We start from the raw sequence: 18,055 nt of genomic DNA, 5'->3' as shown, positions 1-18,055 counted from the left end.
AACGGAATTGTGCCAAAACTACGCCAACCGGCTGCGGAGGGAGATTCCCCCCCCTTCATTGGAGAACTGCGCTAAAACAGCTGATCACAACGTTCACACTGTGGTCACGAAGTATTCCACTAGCCGCCCGCCCCCCGCCCGCCCGTCGACTTTCCTGAAGTACCCCCCGTTGATAGAAATCAACACGTAATGAAGTCAGACCCCACGGTTTGATGATTGATAGGTGTGTGGGCTGTCTTTCATTTTGACACACAGAAAAATGTTAAATGGATATATCCGCCTTCTTTCATTTATCTTTCCATTCCCACATTTTGGACATAGTTCGAATGGTGATGAATCATGATTAATTCATTGTTAAGCTGTGATTAATCTGATTAAAAATTGTAATCGTTTGACAATGTGTTTTTGTATTGGGACAATGTTTTTAAATTGATGTAGAGAACCACCCACACAGAAGTCCACTATGTGCACAAAGCATTAGACTGCATTCCATTGGGTTACACTTTATTTTTATGTTTTGAATGTATTTGTTTATTGGAGACATAGTAGTATCAATAATATGTGTAACTTACCAACCAGTAAGACGGCACAATTAGCAAAAAATAAATTGATTGCACCACATAAAAATGATTGCAGTTATTTTTGTATGGATATTGCATTTGCAGTATGATCTGCGATATTAGAGAGAATTACCCTTTTTTAAACATTTCTCCCATTATAATTGAAAAATGTATTTAAACTTAGTTAAAAGACGACGGTGTGATTTTTTAAGATCATCTGTACTAAACAAGCATTTTTCATTAAGTCTGTAGAATACTGTTTGTTGACCAGGACTTCTCTGCAGTACCACAATACTTTATTCAGAATGTTTTTCTTACATATCAAGCCTTAACTGGATGCTGCACAAGGCCATATTGTAATTTCAATGAAATGTGGACTCATTGTGCAGCCCTACCAACCATTAGTTTACTGATTCACCCTTTGGCAGTATCTCATTAAGACAATTTACTCACTCTGACTGAGGCGTCCAAGTCTCATACCAGCTCTGCTGCCGCACTAAGAGGAAGGCCAGCACCTGGAACAGCAGGCAGGTGATGATCTGGGTCAGCACCGAGAACAACAGGGGACCGGAGATCAGACTGGAGGGGGGGCGCCGCCACACCAGCTCCTTCCACGCTGGGTTCAGACTCACTGGAGACAGGGGAGTGTCAATTATTCGTTTTGATTGCTAAGGATTTATGAAAGTGTTAATGTGCTGGTCTTCATGCTGCTCACTTGTGAAGGCGATGATGAGGATGATGGCGATGTCAATGAAGAGGAACTGGAAGTCTCCCAAGTTGCTGAGAATCTACGATACCAGAAGGATGAAGATGAATTAAGTTACACAGCAGAAGAAAAGTTGATCTACAGAATCTAAACTGTTCTAACAGATTTATACGAGGTTTCTTTCTTCATTCACACATGCGGCCTCCCCTAGATAGGACATACATTTCACTGGTACCAATTTATGTTTTGTAATTCATTGGCTTTAACTATCCTTATTGTTAAGAGCAGTATTTTGTCGCTTACAGTACCGTAATTTTCGGACTATAAACCGCGCCTTTTTCCCTATTTTTCGACGCTGCGGCTTATATAACGGTGCGGCTAATCTATGGATTTTTACAGCTAACGGCCAACACCTTTAACTCTATGGGCTCTATGGCCGGTCCGCGGACCCCCACCTTTAAGCGTCGGGTTCCAGCAGGAAAAGCTGGAGGCCGGAAAAGAGTGAGACAGGTAACGCGCAAAAGTAAAAGTGGAACCGAGAGTGGTATGCCGCTGCTGCGGCTTATATTCAGGTGCGCCTTATAGTCCGAAAATTACGGTACTTCTAATTATAACTTAACGCTAAGGTCAGATCCTTTTTATCATCCTCTTGTTGAAAAGACCTTTGTCTTGGCTCCTTGTGATCTGATTCTCCTATGATGTATCTGTTCTGTCATTTCTTCACCTTTCAAAAATGTTACATTTTCTTATCTTAAAACCAATTGTCTATGTTATCGGTAATGCTATTTACTATGCTATCTATTTTTCTTTGGATTGTATCTAGTCCGTTGGAATAATTTTTGTTTGTTTTCCATTTGTTTGATGAGTCATTTTTTTCTGACACCCTTAAAAAGTGTATGACAGATTTCATGGGGTTTATCATGAGATACTAACATTTCTGACTCACTGACTTCTGCTTTAATGTAGGTCAATATGTGGTCAAGTGTATTTTGTGATCACACTCTCCCTCATCCTGCCCATGAACCCTCTGTATATCATGTAAGAGTCACATTTGTAGAAGAAGTGAAATACTTTGCATTGTTAATGTATGAGAGACAGTGTGTGTTTACCGAGTAGAGCAGTGTGACACTGAGGTACTGGATGATGCTGTAGAGCGCCATGAACTTGAACACACAGAATGATGTAATGAGGGCAGCTCGACCCTCCCTGAGGAAGCAGAGAAGGAGACAGTCAGATAGCTTGATAGAAATCCTTTCAAGGGTTATTCACGGTGAGTATCCTTAACACCCCTGGTGGTTACAGACAGGTGTGTTTAACTATTTGTAACAGATATGTTGGTACTATCATGATGTGTCAAATTATGTAGCATAGATGATACTCCATCAGCGGTGAGTTGGCACCTGATTAGGTTGGGGACGCAGGAGATGTTGGCGGTGGAGGAGGTGAAGGGTGAAGCAACAGAAGCCTCCAGCTCAGACAGAGAGATCCCACAGTGAGCTCTCTTCAAAGCCTGACACAAACATATTAACAAAAAGAAGAACAACATTGTCTTTTCTTTCAAAAGACCAACTTCACCCACGGAACAACCATTTGTATATTTATTACAAGGACCGGACTAGCTTCAGTTCCTGAAGAAAACTTTGTTGTTCTAGCATACGTCCTCCACTGTGAACAAAGAATCCAAAAACGGAGAAAACTTTTGATGAAGTGAAGTAACTCTCTTGGTTTTTTGATTCGTTGTTCACCGTGGAATCTTTCTCAAATTCAAATTAAGTAAATGATATTCAAATGGTAACTTTGGGGATGAATTATTCCTTTAATTTTTGTACTGTTGACTTTTTTCAAATGGAAATATTATTTCTTTCAATTTGAGCACTTCCAAATTGTGTTTCTTAGAGCCATTCAGCCATGAGGGCTGGTTTACAGAGGTTGCATCAATCTAGTAGGAGATGGGACAAAGTATATGATGTTTTGATGCGAATATAACAAATAAAGATAATTCGAACTCACTCCACAGTCATTCGCACCATCACCACACATCCCAACCGTGTAGCTGGAAGGAAAACAGTGAGTGAAGGTATTACAACGTGCCTTTGGTGATGAATCGATATTATCACATCATCTCCAACCAATTTAAAGAAAGGGGGACTCACTCGATGCTCTGCAGGACCTCCACCAGCTGAGTCTTCTGGTCTGGAGCCATGCGGGCAAACACTGTGGCTCTCAGAGCAAGCTGCAGCACCCCCGTGTGGAGACAAAAAGAATTACAGCAACATGATGCAGGTGTAGTAAAACCTAAAAAACGAATACTTTTTATCCGTGAAATAAAGCCTTACAGCTGATGAAACAATCACTCTTCATTTGAAATGAAATGTCTTTAGGTGTGGATCAAATAAATTAAAAAAGTGTTATCAATCGCATCCATTTCCTTTTTAAATAAAATGTAAAATAATGGTAATTTAAATTTAGTTTAATAAAGAACTGTTCATTCATAATTTAAATGTATTCATACTAAAAGTTTCAACGCATGGGATTTAAATGCAATGTATCTTTGAGTATTAAAATACTTATATTGTATTTAATTTGTTTGTAATTATTACTTTATATCAGAATAAACTCATCATTTCAGTTAATATTACTCTTTTTGTGGACATTTCATTCCAGTTTTATATTGACAGTTAAATTGTATGTAATTGCCGTTAACTGATTTTGTTAATCAGTATTAGTTTTATTTTATAATATATACGTCTGGAGATGGTCCTGTACCTTCTGCAGGAGCTGAGGGAAGTGCTCGGTGATGACAGCGAAGGCTCTGCCGGTCACAGCAAAGTGATAGCTCTGTTCCTGCCGTGCATACACCCCTTCCTCCAGGTTTATCTCCACAGACTGAAGGAGAGAAAGAGTCAGTATCACCGTAACACCAGAAAACTACTCAACTGTAATCATCATGCATATCTTTGGGAGATTTACTCAGACACCTTTCAGGGTGTTTTCTGGCACATACATGCATGTTGGGCTATCATAAGTGTGTAAATGCAGGTAACAGCCTCTGTCAAAATGCTTTCAGTGGCACTGGTTTCATTCAACTCTGCAGTGCTTATCACTTCAGCTTTTTCAAAATGATATTTGAAAACATAACTGCAAAGATATGCCAGAACATGCAGGTCAACATTGTCGTCATAGGAGAGCATACGTCCAACTACTTTACCCCAGTGTTTCATTCCCTCAGTTTTATTTAGTGGCAATCACCAGTAGTATAGATGTTTATTTAACTTGCTTTGATTTAAGTCAGGTAAACGTACATTTAACATGTAATGTGTCATTTCTAGTTTTAGGCCAAGGCTGTTGTGATTTTTTATTCCGTGCACGAACTAAAGAGCAAGTGCACTTGCGTCTTTCTGTGCGCCAATGGGCAAATTGACTTTAAAAGGAGGTGTAGTCAGGCTCATTTTTATCTTGAGGCAGCAGAAAGGGATAGTGCCATCTACTGACAAAACAACACAGTCATTTCCCAGCACAACATTCAGATAGTGAGACCGCCTTATCATATGGAGGTTCACAATCACTCCGCTTGCTACACACAGGTACATACCTGACTGCAACAATTGGTTGTGAAAATGTGTTTTTGACTTATGTTTAGGAAAACCCAATATTCAGGGAAGTAGTTGCAAATTAGAAATGTATAGAAAAAACACATCAAGAGACGCAGACGCGTTCAGCAACGGTGGCCGACAGATGCAAACATGTTGCAACGGCCTGAAACACTTCCGTTGGGAGAAACCAATGCAGTTTGAAAAACGATGCAAATAAAAAACACAAATGTGCCAAAACACATGCAAATGAAGAAACAACTCCACCAACTTGACAAACATGCGCAACATTTAGAAAACATTCACCAACTTGAGGAAATGTTTTTTTTTTAAAGAGCAGCGCGTTTCTCCTAATGGAGGTGTTTTGGGTTGGTGTAGTGTAGCGTGTCTGCACCTGTCGGTCACCGTACTCAGCAGCAACTCACTAAATGCACCTGCGCCATGCACTTTAGACCATGCCCTATAGGTCGTTTAAAAAGGGCCCTTAAAGTGTCAAGTGTGATAGATTATTTTGATATTCATTACTCAGTGCCTCACCTGATTGTCCTTGGTCTGTACGGGGTTTTCTGTGTAATGCCATGTGATACTAGCAGGGTGGAAATCCTTCGGAGGAGCAGCTTCTGCAATGATGACTCTCTCATGAGCACGGATCATGCCACAGTCCCGAGCCACTGATATAGCCGTCAGCATGTTGTCACCTACCACAGGATAAAAGAGAGAATTTACTGATGTTGTTGAAATTCATGATTATTGTCTTTACATATTAGGTGGCAATGCAAGGTGAATAAGTGAAGTCTCTGAATTAATTTACCCGTGACCATCAAAGTGCGGATGTTAGCTTGGCGTAATTCCCGTAAAACACCGGCAGTCTCCTCTTTTATTTTGTTCTGCATGATGATCAAACCGAGGAACTCCATGTTGGTTTCTAACAGGTCCCTAAAAGCACATGTATCACAAATGTTATCATCATCATATCCGTATCATATTTCAAGTCACTTTAAAGAGTCAAAGTGTAAAATAAAAAGTATATCCAACCAATTCAATTTGTACTTTAGTTAATTATTTCCTGCATGCATCAGAATAATGTAACATCCACAAACAGAAAGGAATGTGTCAACTTATCATGTGGGCCTGTACATCTAGCAAGATAATCACATTCCATGATTGCAGCTACGCCTTTACGTCAGCTGGCACCATATCTTGTGGCTGTTTCTTAGTACTATAAGTTATCATTATCATATAACAACAAAGACTATAACACTCCTGTTACTACACACATTTACCGTAAATAGCTGTGCAATATATACTTCCACCTTTCTGCTATATCGCTACACTGTTACTGGTACTGGATGTGTATTTTGTAAATTGTGACATTTCTCGTTTTATCTTTTCATATTTGTATGCATGCTTCTTGAGTGATATTAAGCTATCTTATGCTCTTTACAAATATAAATGTCACCTCTGTGGGACAAATATAGGTATTTTGATTCTGATGCTACAGTCGGTGGAAATGTTTTATTATTTTACAAAAGCTTCTTCTTCTTAGGATATCTCTCAGCCGGTTGCCAGGAGTACGAAGCTGTGGCTTTTGGCAACAGCTTGCAGGTTCATTCTGAGATAACTGCAATCAAAACTTGACATTCGCTCTTGTTTTTTCCATATCTTGAACATGTTGTAATCTTCTGCAGCAGCCTTTAATATTTGGACATGTTATTTGTTCTGGTTGTTCAGTTATCAGAGGAGCTCAGACACAAAAATCACAAGTACAACGTGCAGTATTTGAGAGAAGATTTGTAACGGTTACAGTGTTTTGGGCACTGTCAGTAGCTACATACACAGTGTTATCGGCGGAGGGAGGAGTACCTGCTGAGGCTCTGCACTTTGTGCCAGGAGAGTTTGGACTCCAGCTGTCGATGAGCCAGGGCAATGACCCTGAAGCCCTGCTTGGTGTACGTCTCCAGAGTCTCTGTGAAGCTCTGTGGAACTGCAGAGACGGGCAGAGGCATGTTAGTCTGGGCCTTTGGATGAGTTTAGTATTTGTTTTCAGGCAAACCTTTGTATAAAAAGAATTCTACACTCATGATAAAAGGACACTGAAAGATCTGTATGTATTTATCGCTGAATATTATTTAGTTTTTTTTCATATACAGTGGGGCAAAAAAGTATTTAGTCAGCCATCAATTGTACAAGTTCTCCCACTTAAAAAGATGAGAGAGGCCTGTAATTTTCATCCTAGGTATACCTCAACTATGAGAGACAAAATGAGAAAAAAAAAAAAAATCCAGAAAATCACATCGTCTGATTTTGAAAGAATTTATTTGCAAATTATGGTGGAAAATAAGTATTTGGTCACCTACAAACAAACAAGATTTATAGCTCTCACAGGCCTGTAACTTCTTCTTTAAGAGCCTCCTCTGTCCTCCACTTGTTAACTGTATTAATGGCACCTGTTTGAACTCGTTATCAGTATAAAAGACACCTGTCCACAACCTCAAACAGTCACACTCCAAACTCCACTATGGCCAAGACCAAAGAGCTGTCAAAGGACACCAGAAACAAAATTGTAGACCTGCACCAGGCTGGGAAGACTGAATCTGCAATAGGTAAGCAGCTTGGTGTGAAGAAATCAACTGTGGGAGCAATTATTAGAAAATGGAAGACATACAAGACCATGATAATCTCCCTCGATCTGGGGCTCCACGCCAGATCTCACCCCGCGGGGTCAGTTAAGTAACAAAGGCTACCATCAGTAACACACTACGCTGCCAGGGACTCAAATCCTGCTTAAGCCATTACATGTCCAGGCCCGTCTGAAGTTTGCTAGAGAGCATTTAGATGATCCAGAAGAGGATTGGGAGAATGTCATATGGTCAGATGAAACCAAAATAGAACTTTTCTCAACTAGACGTGTTTGGAGGAGAAAGAATGCTGAGTTGCATCCAAAGAACACCTACTGTGAAACATGGGGGTGGAAACATCATGCTTTGGGGCTGTTTTTCTGCAAAGGGACCAGGACGACTGATCCGTGTAAAGGAAAGAATGAATGGGGCCATGTATCGTGAGATTTTGAGTGACAACCTCCTTCCATCAGCAAGGGCATTGAAGATGAAACGTGGCTGGGTCTTTAAGCATGACAATGATCCCAAACACACCGCCCGGGCAATGAAGGAGTGGCTTCGTAAGAAGCATTTCAAGGTCCTGGAGTGGCCTAGCCAGTCTCCAGATCTCAACCCCATAGAAAATCTTTGGAGGGAGTTGAAAGTCCGTGTTGCCCAGCAACAGCCCCAAAACATAACTGCTCTAGAGGAGATCTGCATGGAGGAATGGGCCAAAATACCAGCAACAGTGTGTGAAAACCTTGTGAAGACTTACAGAAAACGTTTGACCTCTGTCATTGCCAACAAAGGGTATATAACAAAGTATTGAGATGAACTTTTGTTATTGACCAAATACTTATTTTCCACCATAATTTGCAAATAAATTCTTTAAAAATCAGACAATGTGATTTTCTGGATTTTTTTTTCTCATTTTGTCTCTCATAGTTGAGGTATACCTCGGATGAAAATTACAGGCCTCTCATCTTTTTAAGTGGGAGAACTTGCACAATTGGTGGCTGACTAAATACTTTTTTGCTCCACTGTATGTAATAAAAGCCAGTAATGAATCAATGAATGCCACATTTCAAAACCAAAACAGTATGCAACTGGTACGTTGTTATCAGGCAGAAAATGAGGTGCTTCGTTGGAAATGAAGGGAGGAGATATTACCCACCCAAGCCTTTAACATACAGAAGAGTCAGACCTGTGTGCTGTTTGCAGAGGCTGGCCACAACCTCCGGTGCTCCTTTCAGGTAAGCATCCATGTGTTTCTCCCCCAGCCGCCTTACCACCACACTCATCCTCTGCAGGGTGGAGGAGAACGGGAACTGACGCACGATACCGATCTCACAGGACTAAGGAGCAGAAAACATGTTGCATACATGTTAGTGGTGGAAATAAAACAACAACTTCCAATCTGTTTTTATTTCATGTGATAAACCAAGTGGATAACAAGACAGTTCTTCCTCGTTTGTATGCTATCTATGAAGCAGCCAAGAGATGGTTAGCGTGGCTTAGGATAACGTTTGTAAACAAGTGGAAACAGCTATCTGATCTCTTAACAATAACCCATTTGTCCCCCGGCACCTGGAGTCATGCAAAGACAGCAAGTCATTGCTCATGGCAAGCTGTTTCCCCATTTTCGATCTTTACGCTAAGCAAAGCTAAGCTAACTGACTGGTTGGAGTAGCTTTATAACAAGCGTACAAACATGAAAGTTGTATCAATCTTCTCATTTAACTCTAAGCAATAAAGTGAATAAGGGTATTGTTGAACAATTATGTAACATTTTATATCATATGTATGTATTACATTTTTTAGACTACTGATTTTCAGACCAATTCAGACAGTTTAGTTTAGTTTTTACAATTCAGATTTTATTCAAATTAAACAAACATGATGTGCGGGCTGAGCTGTGAGCTTAAGAGGGGCTGGTATGCAGACTCAGATACCTTTGGACAGAGCCAGGCTGTTTCCCCCTGATTCCAGTCTTTATGCTAAGCTAGCCAGCAGCAGGCAGTAGCGTTATATTAGCATACAAACATGAGTGGTATTAATCTTTTAACTCTGGGCAAGAAAATGTATATGGGGAATTAACAAATATCTACTCATCAAATATTGAACAATTTATATTATGTATGAATAAAAAAGGACAACTTACTGGTAACTGATTCAGCTCCTAGGGGAAAAAAGCAAGGGTTTAATGACAATATAATTCTGAGACCAGGCTCTAACTAATGATAAAACAGTGATATGGACCAGCGTCACTGTACCATGTTCTGAGTGAGAGGATTGTTCTGATTGGCTTCAGGGATGGATTGATTTGGAGGTCGCACGACTGTGGGCATTATGGGATTGTGGAGTGTAGTCTCTTCGTCTGTGGGCTCCTCTAGGATCTAAATAAAATCATAAATTAATAACATTTAGATTCCATTACACTTTGTCCAGCATGACGCAAAACAATCATCCACAGTCGCAGTTTCTTATTCAGAGGCAGAGACATTTTCTGCTGTTCATAATGGAGTTTCCATGGTACCAGACTTTAAGCATTTTTAGCCAAGAAGACCTTGCTCTGCCAAAGTGACAAAGCGTGGTGTTGCATAATTCATGAACAGATCCGAGCTAGTTGTGGTGCCAGTGACTGAGCACGTTGGGTGTAAACATGGAGAATCTTGGATTACCCAGCCTGTGGCGCTGAACATCTTCAGGTCTAAAGGGTCTCCGGAGAGCTCGCCCTCTATCTTGGTCAGTGAGTGGCAGGTAGCCATGCAGGCCACAAACGCAGAGTTAACCAGACTGTCTTCAGCTGCATCAGCCTCTGGGGGAGAAAAGCTGTGATGGAGAGGGGGGGGAAAGATAAATACTGTATTACGTAACTGATTCTGAATGAATTAACAGGCAATATACTATTCTTTTTTTCCTGAAATCAAAACATCCAGTGAGAAATGTTAAAGACAACTTCAGAGAAAATCTCCATCCGTTTATATACTTATATTAACAGAAGTGTCGACCTTTACTACTTTGGCCTGCAAATAATGTGTCAGAACACGTTATTAGCTAATCATATCGGTCCTGACTTTTCTATCTGTTTTGTGGTTACTCAGGAAACAGATACAGATGGGGATCTCATACCTGCCGTCTTCAACCGTCTGCACACCCCACAGGTCCAAACCATCTTCAGTCAGAGTACCAGTCTGAAGGAAAACAAGTACACACAGTTAACAGCACACCAACCCAGGCCGCACTATCCACCCCTCAGAGCAGAACATCTATTCTTAACCGAGGTACAGAAATATATTTCGTCCTATATTTAATTCATTAAAGTAAAACCATTCAGTGAACTTTTGTTACCATTTCTTTAATCAAGGACTGACCTGTTGATACAACACGCACACACTCATTCTGAGAATTGTGGAAATAAAAGCTGTTATATGTCATTTTCTGCTAAAAGGGGTCTCTCAATCAAAACAATAAAAAAAATTTGATACTTGAAGGAATTGTGTAGGACCATGGGAGTTGTTATCTTTCCACCATTGGTACCGTTGCAGTCCACTTCTCCCAGATGATATTTCTCTATTTATCATCCTTTAAGAGATTTTTATTGGAAGCCGAAATGTTCACAAAGGTCTCTTCACTTCAAAAAATGTATCATGTTCAGGTTCTTATCAGTATGTAGTGTCTCTACTGTGACATGTCTCCATGCTTTAATGTTCAGAAAGCTCTTTATCGTTCTCATACTGCCTGTGCTGCAGCACCTCTTTTCACCCTCTGTCTGAAACCAGAGTCTACTCTGATTGGTTAGCTGGCCGACTCTTTTGTGGTTGGGCAACTGCTTAGAGATGTCCCGCCCCTTAGCCTATCACGTACAATGTGTTGGAACGCTAGCCAATAGAAGCGTGAGTTTTACATAGTGGTGCCATTATGTTACTGAAGTAAACAAAGGAGTCCAATTGAGGCTTCAGGCAGGGGGGGAGTGTGTGCTTTATTCAGTGGGAGAGGAAGCTCCCTTCAAAGAGAGTTTCACCTTAAAAAATCCATGTTTCTCTGATGCTGCTTGCCTGGCCCTTCAAAGCATTTAGCCAGCTTGTTTCTCTGTTAACTTAAGATCAAGATGTTTGAGGACTAAAATCCTTTATCCAGTTATAATAACAATTAAAAAAAAGATCAAGACCTAAAAAGTGTATCGTTAAATTGTGTCTCAACATTGAATAGAAAAAGTCAACCTCTAGAAAACAACCGCAATGTTTACGAGACGATACATCAACTTTACAGTAGAACAAATTAACTGTTTAAAGTTACAGATTTTTCAAGTTCTGTAAATTGAATAACATCGGGTAAGTCATCGAAACAAATGTGTTGTGGTCACCTTAAAAAAACGTCTTTGAAGGAACTGTCTGCCTAAAGCATGTGGCTGCTGGTTTAGAACAGACTGTTATTCAGAAATCCATGCAATTAATTTTTTTTATTTGAATCAAATACCAGCCACAAATCCCACAAATGAATATGTTGTATTTGTTTGTTTGCCCAACAGAAACCTTGTTCAGTGTTTTAGAAGAGCATACAAACCAATAAGCAGCTCTTATGATGAATTGTATGCCAAAATGGCTTCCAGTTGATTATCACTCCAATCGCACAGTCGATGAGGAAGCTTTCCAATCTACACTAAAGCAGTAACATATAAGAACAGTATGATGCTTGGTGTTGTGGACAAATGGCTTCATTGTACATCAACAGCACTGCCTGAAGACATCGTGATTCACTTTGGTTTGTGGTTTTGACGCTCATTCTGAGTGAAGGACTTTTTAGTCACAGTTGAACATTGTTCCTAGAAATGACACCGATAAATTAAGACCGTGCAAAAACCTCTGGGTTTGAAAGTCAAGAAAATAGTTTCAATCTGCATTCTCTCTAATAACAAGCAGGATGCAACTTTAAATTTGATTTGATAGAAGTCTATGTGAAAGGAACACTAGTAATCGCTTGATTTATGACCCGAGTAAACTTTTTCCAAATAAGTCTCAATTACAATAGGTGTCCTTTTATGCTTTTGGGGGTTTTGCCTTTCCTGTAGTGTGTTATATCAGTTTGGGTGCATGTAAATGGTCTGCAAAGGTTACAATTCCTTATGTTCACAGTTTTCTCTCCTGCCTGGAACGACTCCATTGGACTCCTTTGTTTACATCTGGAACATAGTGACATCACTTGCGCTTCTATTGGCTCGCACTCCAACAAATTGTACGTGATAGGCTAAAGGGCAGGACATCTTTAAGCAGTTGACCAATTGTTTTTGATCATTGTGTTTTATTGATTTAACAGTGTCAGAGAGAGAGGAGTAGAGAGGGTTTTCATGCAGCACATAGCTGAGAGACGGAAACAAACCCAAGCCGCTGCATTACATTTTTAACAAGAAAACAAAATTGCATCACCAGAAGTGACAACTGCTGTCTAGATACCTTGTCGAAGCAAACCAGGTTGAGCTGCCCACACATGTTGATCCTCTGAGGACTGATGCAGAAGATGCCAACGCGCTTCAGACGACGCTGTGCGTACACGATACCGGCCGTCATGGCTGCCGGTAAGGCCGGGGGAACGGTGATGGTGATGATGTCCAGAGATTCAATGATGATGGTTTTAGCAGGAACCTGGATGAGTTTAGGGAGAAACCATCAACGACAGAACAGGAAGAATATCTACAGGCTGATAGAATCCTTAAATCTCCTAAGGAAACACCATACATTTCAATCTGAGGTTACCTTTTTCATGATACTGAGGACAATGGTGTAGATGAAGCCGATCCCCGCCACCCCCACCAGACACAACAGGAAAAGGTATGCATCGCGGTACAGCTTGAAGTCTGTGGGTTTTGGGTGGAGGATGGAGCGGACAAGTTGGCCTTTCTCTGTACTGAAGCCTGTGGGAACACACAATGAATGACACGTGTAATCACTTGCATGTTTAAAGTTATTTTAATCATGATATTTGGAAGTCTTTTTTCACTGCTGTCTCACCGGTTCTGACCACAACAGCCTCCACCAGTTCTCCAGCGTAGAAGCGTGTCTGGATAACGTGTGTGCCGCAGAACAGCGTGTGTCTCTTGTGCTCCTCCGTGCTGTAGGTCCATGCCGCATCCTCGCCTGAACTCGGCAGACTCGTCTTGGTGACAGGCACGCTCTCCCCTGAAGATGGAAGGAAAGTTAGTCTCCAATAAAAAAACAAAGCTTAAAAAGAAACAGCTGCCGTGTAGCGTGTGAGGACTATATTAAAATACAATTATTGTTCAATCAAAATACAATATTTTGTCAAGAAAGTTGCCATGCAAAAATGCTTTCTTTCCCTTTTTTTAATGAATTTCTCCGTTTTTAGTTTAATTCTGTGTCAGATGCTCCACTTTTAAATCTGCACATATCTTTTTCCCACGTCTTATCTTTCTAATGTTATTTTCCTTCTATTTCTTACGTAGTTTTTCGGTATTTATTTCCCATTGTACTTGTATTGTTGTGGGGTAAGTAGATAAGTACTTGATAGTACATGAATCCACTTGGTTAGAATGTTTATTATATTTGACCATTTACCAATTTATATTTTAACAATACCAACGTTTATAAGTGAACTGTAATTGATATCATGATTTCACTGAGAAAAATTAAATAAGAGAAATAGTGTTAATCACTTTTGTCATGATGTATTCTGTTATCAAGAAAAAAATGAAGAAAATGAAGACCAGTTCTTTATTTTGTCTGAAAAAATAAACTAAAGAATTAGACAGTTCAGATGAACATAAAAAAACAGCAGTTAGACAATATTTTTTAACTCAAAGTCCATTTACTAGCTTTTCCTGGGACGTTCGACTAGAAAACTTCCTGAATACTGAGAAAATCCCTTTCTCAGAAGACCCTGAGGTGTAGGGAAAAGCTCCAGGAAAGTCTAAGAAGTAGACATTGGGTTAATATTGGTTTTTGTTCTAGAATATAAGGATATACGACCTGTCAGCATGCTCTCATTTACAATGCAGGTCCCATGGATGAGCACAGCATCGCAGGGCATGACCATCCCATTGGCTGGGATAATGATGACATCACCGGGCACAAGATCTGTTGACATGGCCTGTTCAATTTCTAGGAACAAGATTCAAATAGAAAAAAGTGTCATTAATTTAAAATATAAAATAATGCACATTACTATATCATATTAAACCAAAAACACCACCAACACAATAAGACATCCGTCATTGCTGAATGATCATTGACAGTCTTGTTTTCACGAATAGCCAAAATAAAGTAGAACATGCCTTTATTCCCTCTGCACACTGAAACACGGACCACGCTGTGTGTTGCCACCATGTCATGCAGCATCACATATTGCTGGAAAATAAGAGACAGCGTATCAAAAAAGTTCAAAACATACTTCTGGAAGTACACAAGCAGACGAAATGATGAGTTCATACGGCGGCTAAAGATTATTAGTGTTTTTGCCAAAGAGGCTCAGTTTGTCTGTCAGCAGATACACACTTTATGGTTCAAATGCGTTAACATAGCGAGGCATTTGTGTTGCATTCATGTGGTATTGGAACAATCGGAACTAGTAATGCCTCCTTGCTGTTTTATGCCTTTATCAATCAGTGTATGAAAGGCAAAAGTCATTGTTTTGAGAACACAGTTCATCCTTGATTCCAAGTGTATGTTTGTGCCAAATCTTAGGAAAATACCTCCAGGCGTTCATGAGATATTGTGTTTACAAGAATCGAACGTAGTATACTATAGGTTAAGCGGAGGCATTGAAAAATTCCAATGAACACCCAACAACTCGGAAAACAAATATCAACATCTTCACTCTGAGCATTCAAATACAACACAATGTCTGTTAAGGGTCAATGTTGTCCGCACATTATGACTTAAAACTGATCAAACACACCAAAGTTGGAGCTTCCTAACCCAGAAATGGGACCATCTGATTAGCATGTGAATGCACCATTAGGCTCCGCCTTCTGCTTTTCAAGTTATGGAATAAGAATATTAAGGGGATTCCCCCCAAAGTTTTTCATGACTTACCTTTTTAATGGTGTACAGAGAGGTAGCTATTGAAATCACAGACATGAAAACTATGGCTGTGGCATAATAGTAGTAGTCCTCAGCACTCCACAGTATAACACTGAAGAGCTGGAAGATGTAAAAAGGATTTAAGACCTGGCGAAGGAACAGAAAGAAACTCGTCAAAAATGTGCATTAATGATGTTAGTATGATAAAAGCAGTGCCAGACTTGATATAAGACAAAGAACTCACCTCTTTTATGAGGAGCTTGAACAGAGACGGCACTCTTACAGCAATCTCATTCTCCCCGAAAAACAACCTCCTGGTAAAAAAAGAAAAAACAATAGAGTATGATGACATGGAGAAGTGCATATTCTGATGATTCTGCCACAGTTAATTGGAATACATTTGACTTTTAAATATTGGTTATTGTGATGAGAGAATAATCTGCAGGAAAGATGCTTGCATGTGTGTACCTGTAGTCCTGCAGTGTTTTAGAAAGTCCAGAGCTGTGGTCAGAGTGGATGCTCATGCAGCTCACCTTCACATCCTCCAAGCCTCTAGAAAAGGCACAAACATTCATTTCATGAGAATAATACATACAGTACCAAGTATTAAATAACACACTTTTTTACAGAAGCCCTGAAAGGCCAGCAAGGAAAAGAGATTGAAGTCTGTTCTAAATAATTGTGTTTTGTTCTGTGTTAGTTGCTTGATAACAGGTGAAACTATAATGTTTTAACAAGGATAACCCTTCTATGCTCATGTTTTCCATCTGTGAAACAGGTCAAAAGAATCTGTCAGGATCATTTTTGATATTACTTTCTTTTTCATCTGTGAATGCGAGTGATATTTTGTTGCGTAGTTTTGATAATCCTTTCGGCCACAAGATTACTATAGTACTTCATGTTCTAAGTAGGACTTAAGAACTGATTAAGAATGAACATTCCATTGCAATATTCAATAAACACCATCAAATTATATATCACATGGAGAAAAAGTTTGAAATGATCCTTATCCAAGAGACCAAATTTCTCACTAAAACTTGTTTTTCATTAAATAATTGGTTTTAGTTCACTTTTTTCACCAATTTCCAAGAATATTATCCTGACAATTTTTCTTACCTGTTTCACCAATGAAATAAAATCACCTGTTATTCTCTTAAACAAAAAAAGTATATATAGATGCAAATGATATAATGTATCAGCAGAAAAAGATCTTCCTTGATTGCTTTCCAGGGCTTCCATACATTTAGTTTGTTCAGCAAGAAGATAACACATTTTCAAATAAAAGCGCATGGTGTTTCAGAGGGACTCTTACATATAGAACTCAAAGTTCTGTATCATATCGTTCCAGTAGTATTTGGTGCTGTGGTGGGTGAAGTAGAGGATCTACAGTAAGAAAGGGAGAGACATATTTAGATATTGTCTGTGGGACAACCATACATAGGAGCAACAAATAATGTCAAAAAGCAGCAACAGTTTCAAAATGAGGCACCTGAACAGGCTGTCTATATTTCCCATGATGCTCGTCGTGCACAGCGCTGATGCCGTAGTCTCCGGCTCCGTTCGGCAGCTGAGCTGTGGACATCAGATCCAAGCTGTCGAAGGGTTCCTTCCCTGGAGCCAACATCACGTGTACTTTGGCTCGAAACCACTGACTGAACTCATCCTGTTTAGCAATATAAAGAATAGCTTGTTTTTCTTGGCTGTGAGATCACTCTGAATTCATCATCAGTAGGAGGCGTGTGGTGCAGTGGGTTGTGCGTTGGTGTTGGGATCAGGGGGTCACAGGTTCAAACCCCACTGCAGTCAGCATGTCGTTGTGTTTGTTTGTAGCCTTTATTTAACCAGGTGAAAGCCCCTTCAGATCAAAAGATCTCTTTTTCAAGCGTGACCTGCAGACCTGTTGTGTCCCTGAGACCCTTCACCCTAAATTGCTCCTGTGGGGATTGCCCACAGTATTGACTATGTAAGTTGCTTTGGATAAAAGCGTCTAACAAGTAACATGTAATGTAATCAGTAGAGTAGTACAGTGTTTGCCAAAAGAATGTAATACATGTCAGGATGATTAGTGACCAGCAGCACAAGGTTAGCACAAGCTAGAGTAAATCTCTTTTTTAAACTTACTGTATTAAATTATCTGTTGTGACCTTTTGGTATATTGACAATAAGATAAGAGTTGTGACCTTTTGGTATATTGACAATACAAGTCTTTTTCTATCTGTTGCCAGCCAAAAATGTTCGTCATCCCATGATCAATCCAAAACAGAAGCTATTTTAGTTGGCACACCAAACCAGGTCCAGTCATCCCCCATAACCCACATTACCTTTTCTGGACAAAACATACCCCTCTCCACAGCAGTTAGCAACCTGGGTGTAAGATTTGACAGACATATGACCTTTGACACTGTGAAGCTGACTGTTGAGCAGCCCGACCAAGCAAGGAGGCAGAGGCAGAACGTCCAAAATACAACCCGGTGTGGGCATTTATTACTCACGGGCACATGACACAGCCTCAATCTGCTGTTCACGTGAGCACAGTCAGCAGCCACAAGGATCTCACACACCCCAC

The 18,055-nt window shown here is 40.0% G+C and overlaps 1 protein-coding gene across 1 annotated transcript; it reads right to left on the bottom strand.

The window, feature by feature from the left end:
* Window positions 1–1,009: 1,009 nt before the first annotated feature.
* LOC104954820 (probable cation-transporting ATPase 13A3) lies at window positions 1,010–17,147 on the bottom strand. Its single transcript, XM_010782005.1, has 25 exons — window positions 16,979–17,147; window positions 16,802–16,872; window positions 15,958–16,041; window positions 15,734–15,803; window positions 15,502–15,636; window positions 14,742–14,814; window positions 14,437–14,568; window positions 13,462–13,629; window positions 13,207–13,364; window positions 12,907–13,095; window positions 10,586–10,647; window positions 10,135–10,285; window positions 9,727–9,849; window positions 9,615–9,632; window positions 8,658–8,808; window positions 6,720–6,840; window positions 5,668–5,792; window positions 5,394–5,554; window positions 4,033–4,152; window positions 3,420–3,499; window positions 3,277–3,319; window positions 2,667–2,776; window positions 2,376–2,472; window positions 1,276–1,348; window positions 1,010–1,191 (listed from the first exon to the last, which is right to left on the bottom strand). Exons 1-25 carry the CDS (start codon window positions 17,111–17,113, stop codon window positions 1,010–1,012), a joined length of 2,832 nt encoding a protein of 943 aa, XP_010780307.1. The 5' UTR covers window positions 17,114–17,147.
* Between the last annotated feature and the right edge of the window lie 908 nt (window positions 17,148–18,055).

The sequence above is a fragment of the Notothenia coriiceps genome, unplaced genomic scaffold, assembly GCF_000735185.1.
Source record: "Notothenia coriiceps isolate Sejong01 unplaced genomic scaffold, NC01 NC01_scaffold00024012, whole genome shotgun sequence".
NCBI lineage: Eukaryota > Metazoa > Chordata > Actinopteri > Perciformes > Nototheniidae > Notothenia > Notothenia coriiceps.
This window is presented reverse-complemented; position numbering and strand designations above follow the sequence as displayed.

What these genes read in the sequence shown, in the direction of transcription:
- LOC104954820 (XM_010782005.1), bottom strand. Translation starts at nt 17,113, where the DNA reads ATGTTGGCTCCAGGGAAGGAACCCTTCGACAGCTTGGATCTGATGTCC. An exon ending in AATATAGACAGCCTGTTCAG is followed by an intron (nt 16,873 to 16,978) that starts GTGCCTCATTTT and finishes TTCTTACTGTAG; the next exon opens with ATCCTCTACTTCACCCACCA. An exon ending in TCCCTCAGCTCCTGCAGAAG is followed by an intron (nt 3,500 to 4,032) that starts GTACAGGACCAT and finishes GGGGTGCTGCAG; the next exon opens with CTTGCTCTGAGAGCCACAGT.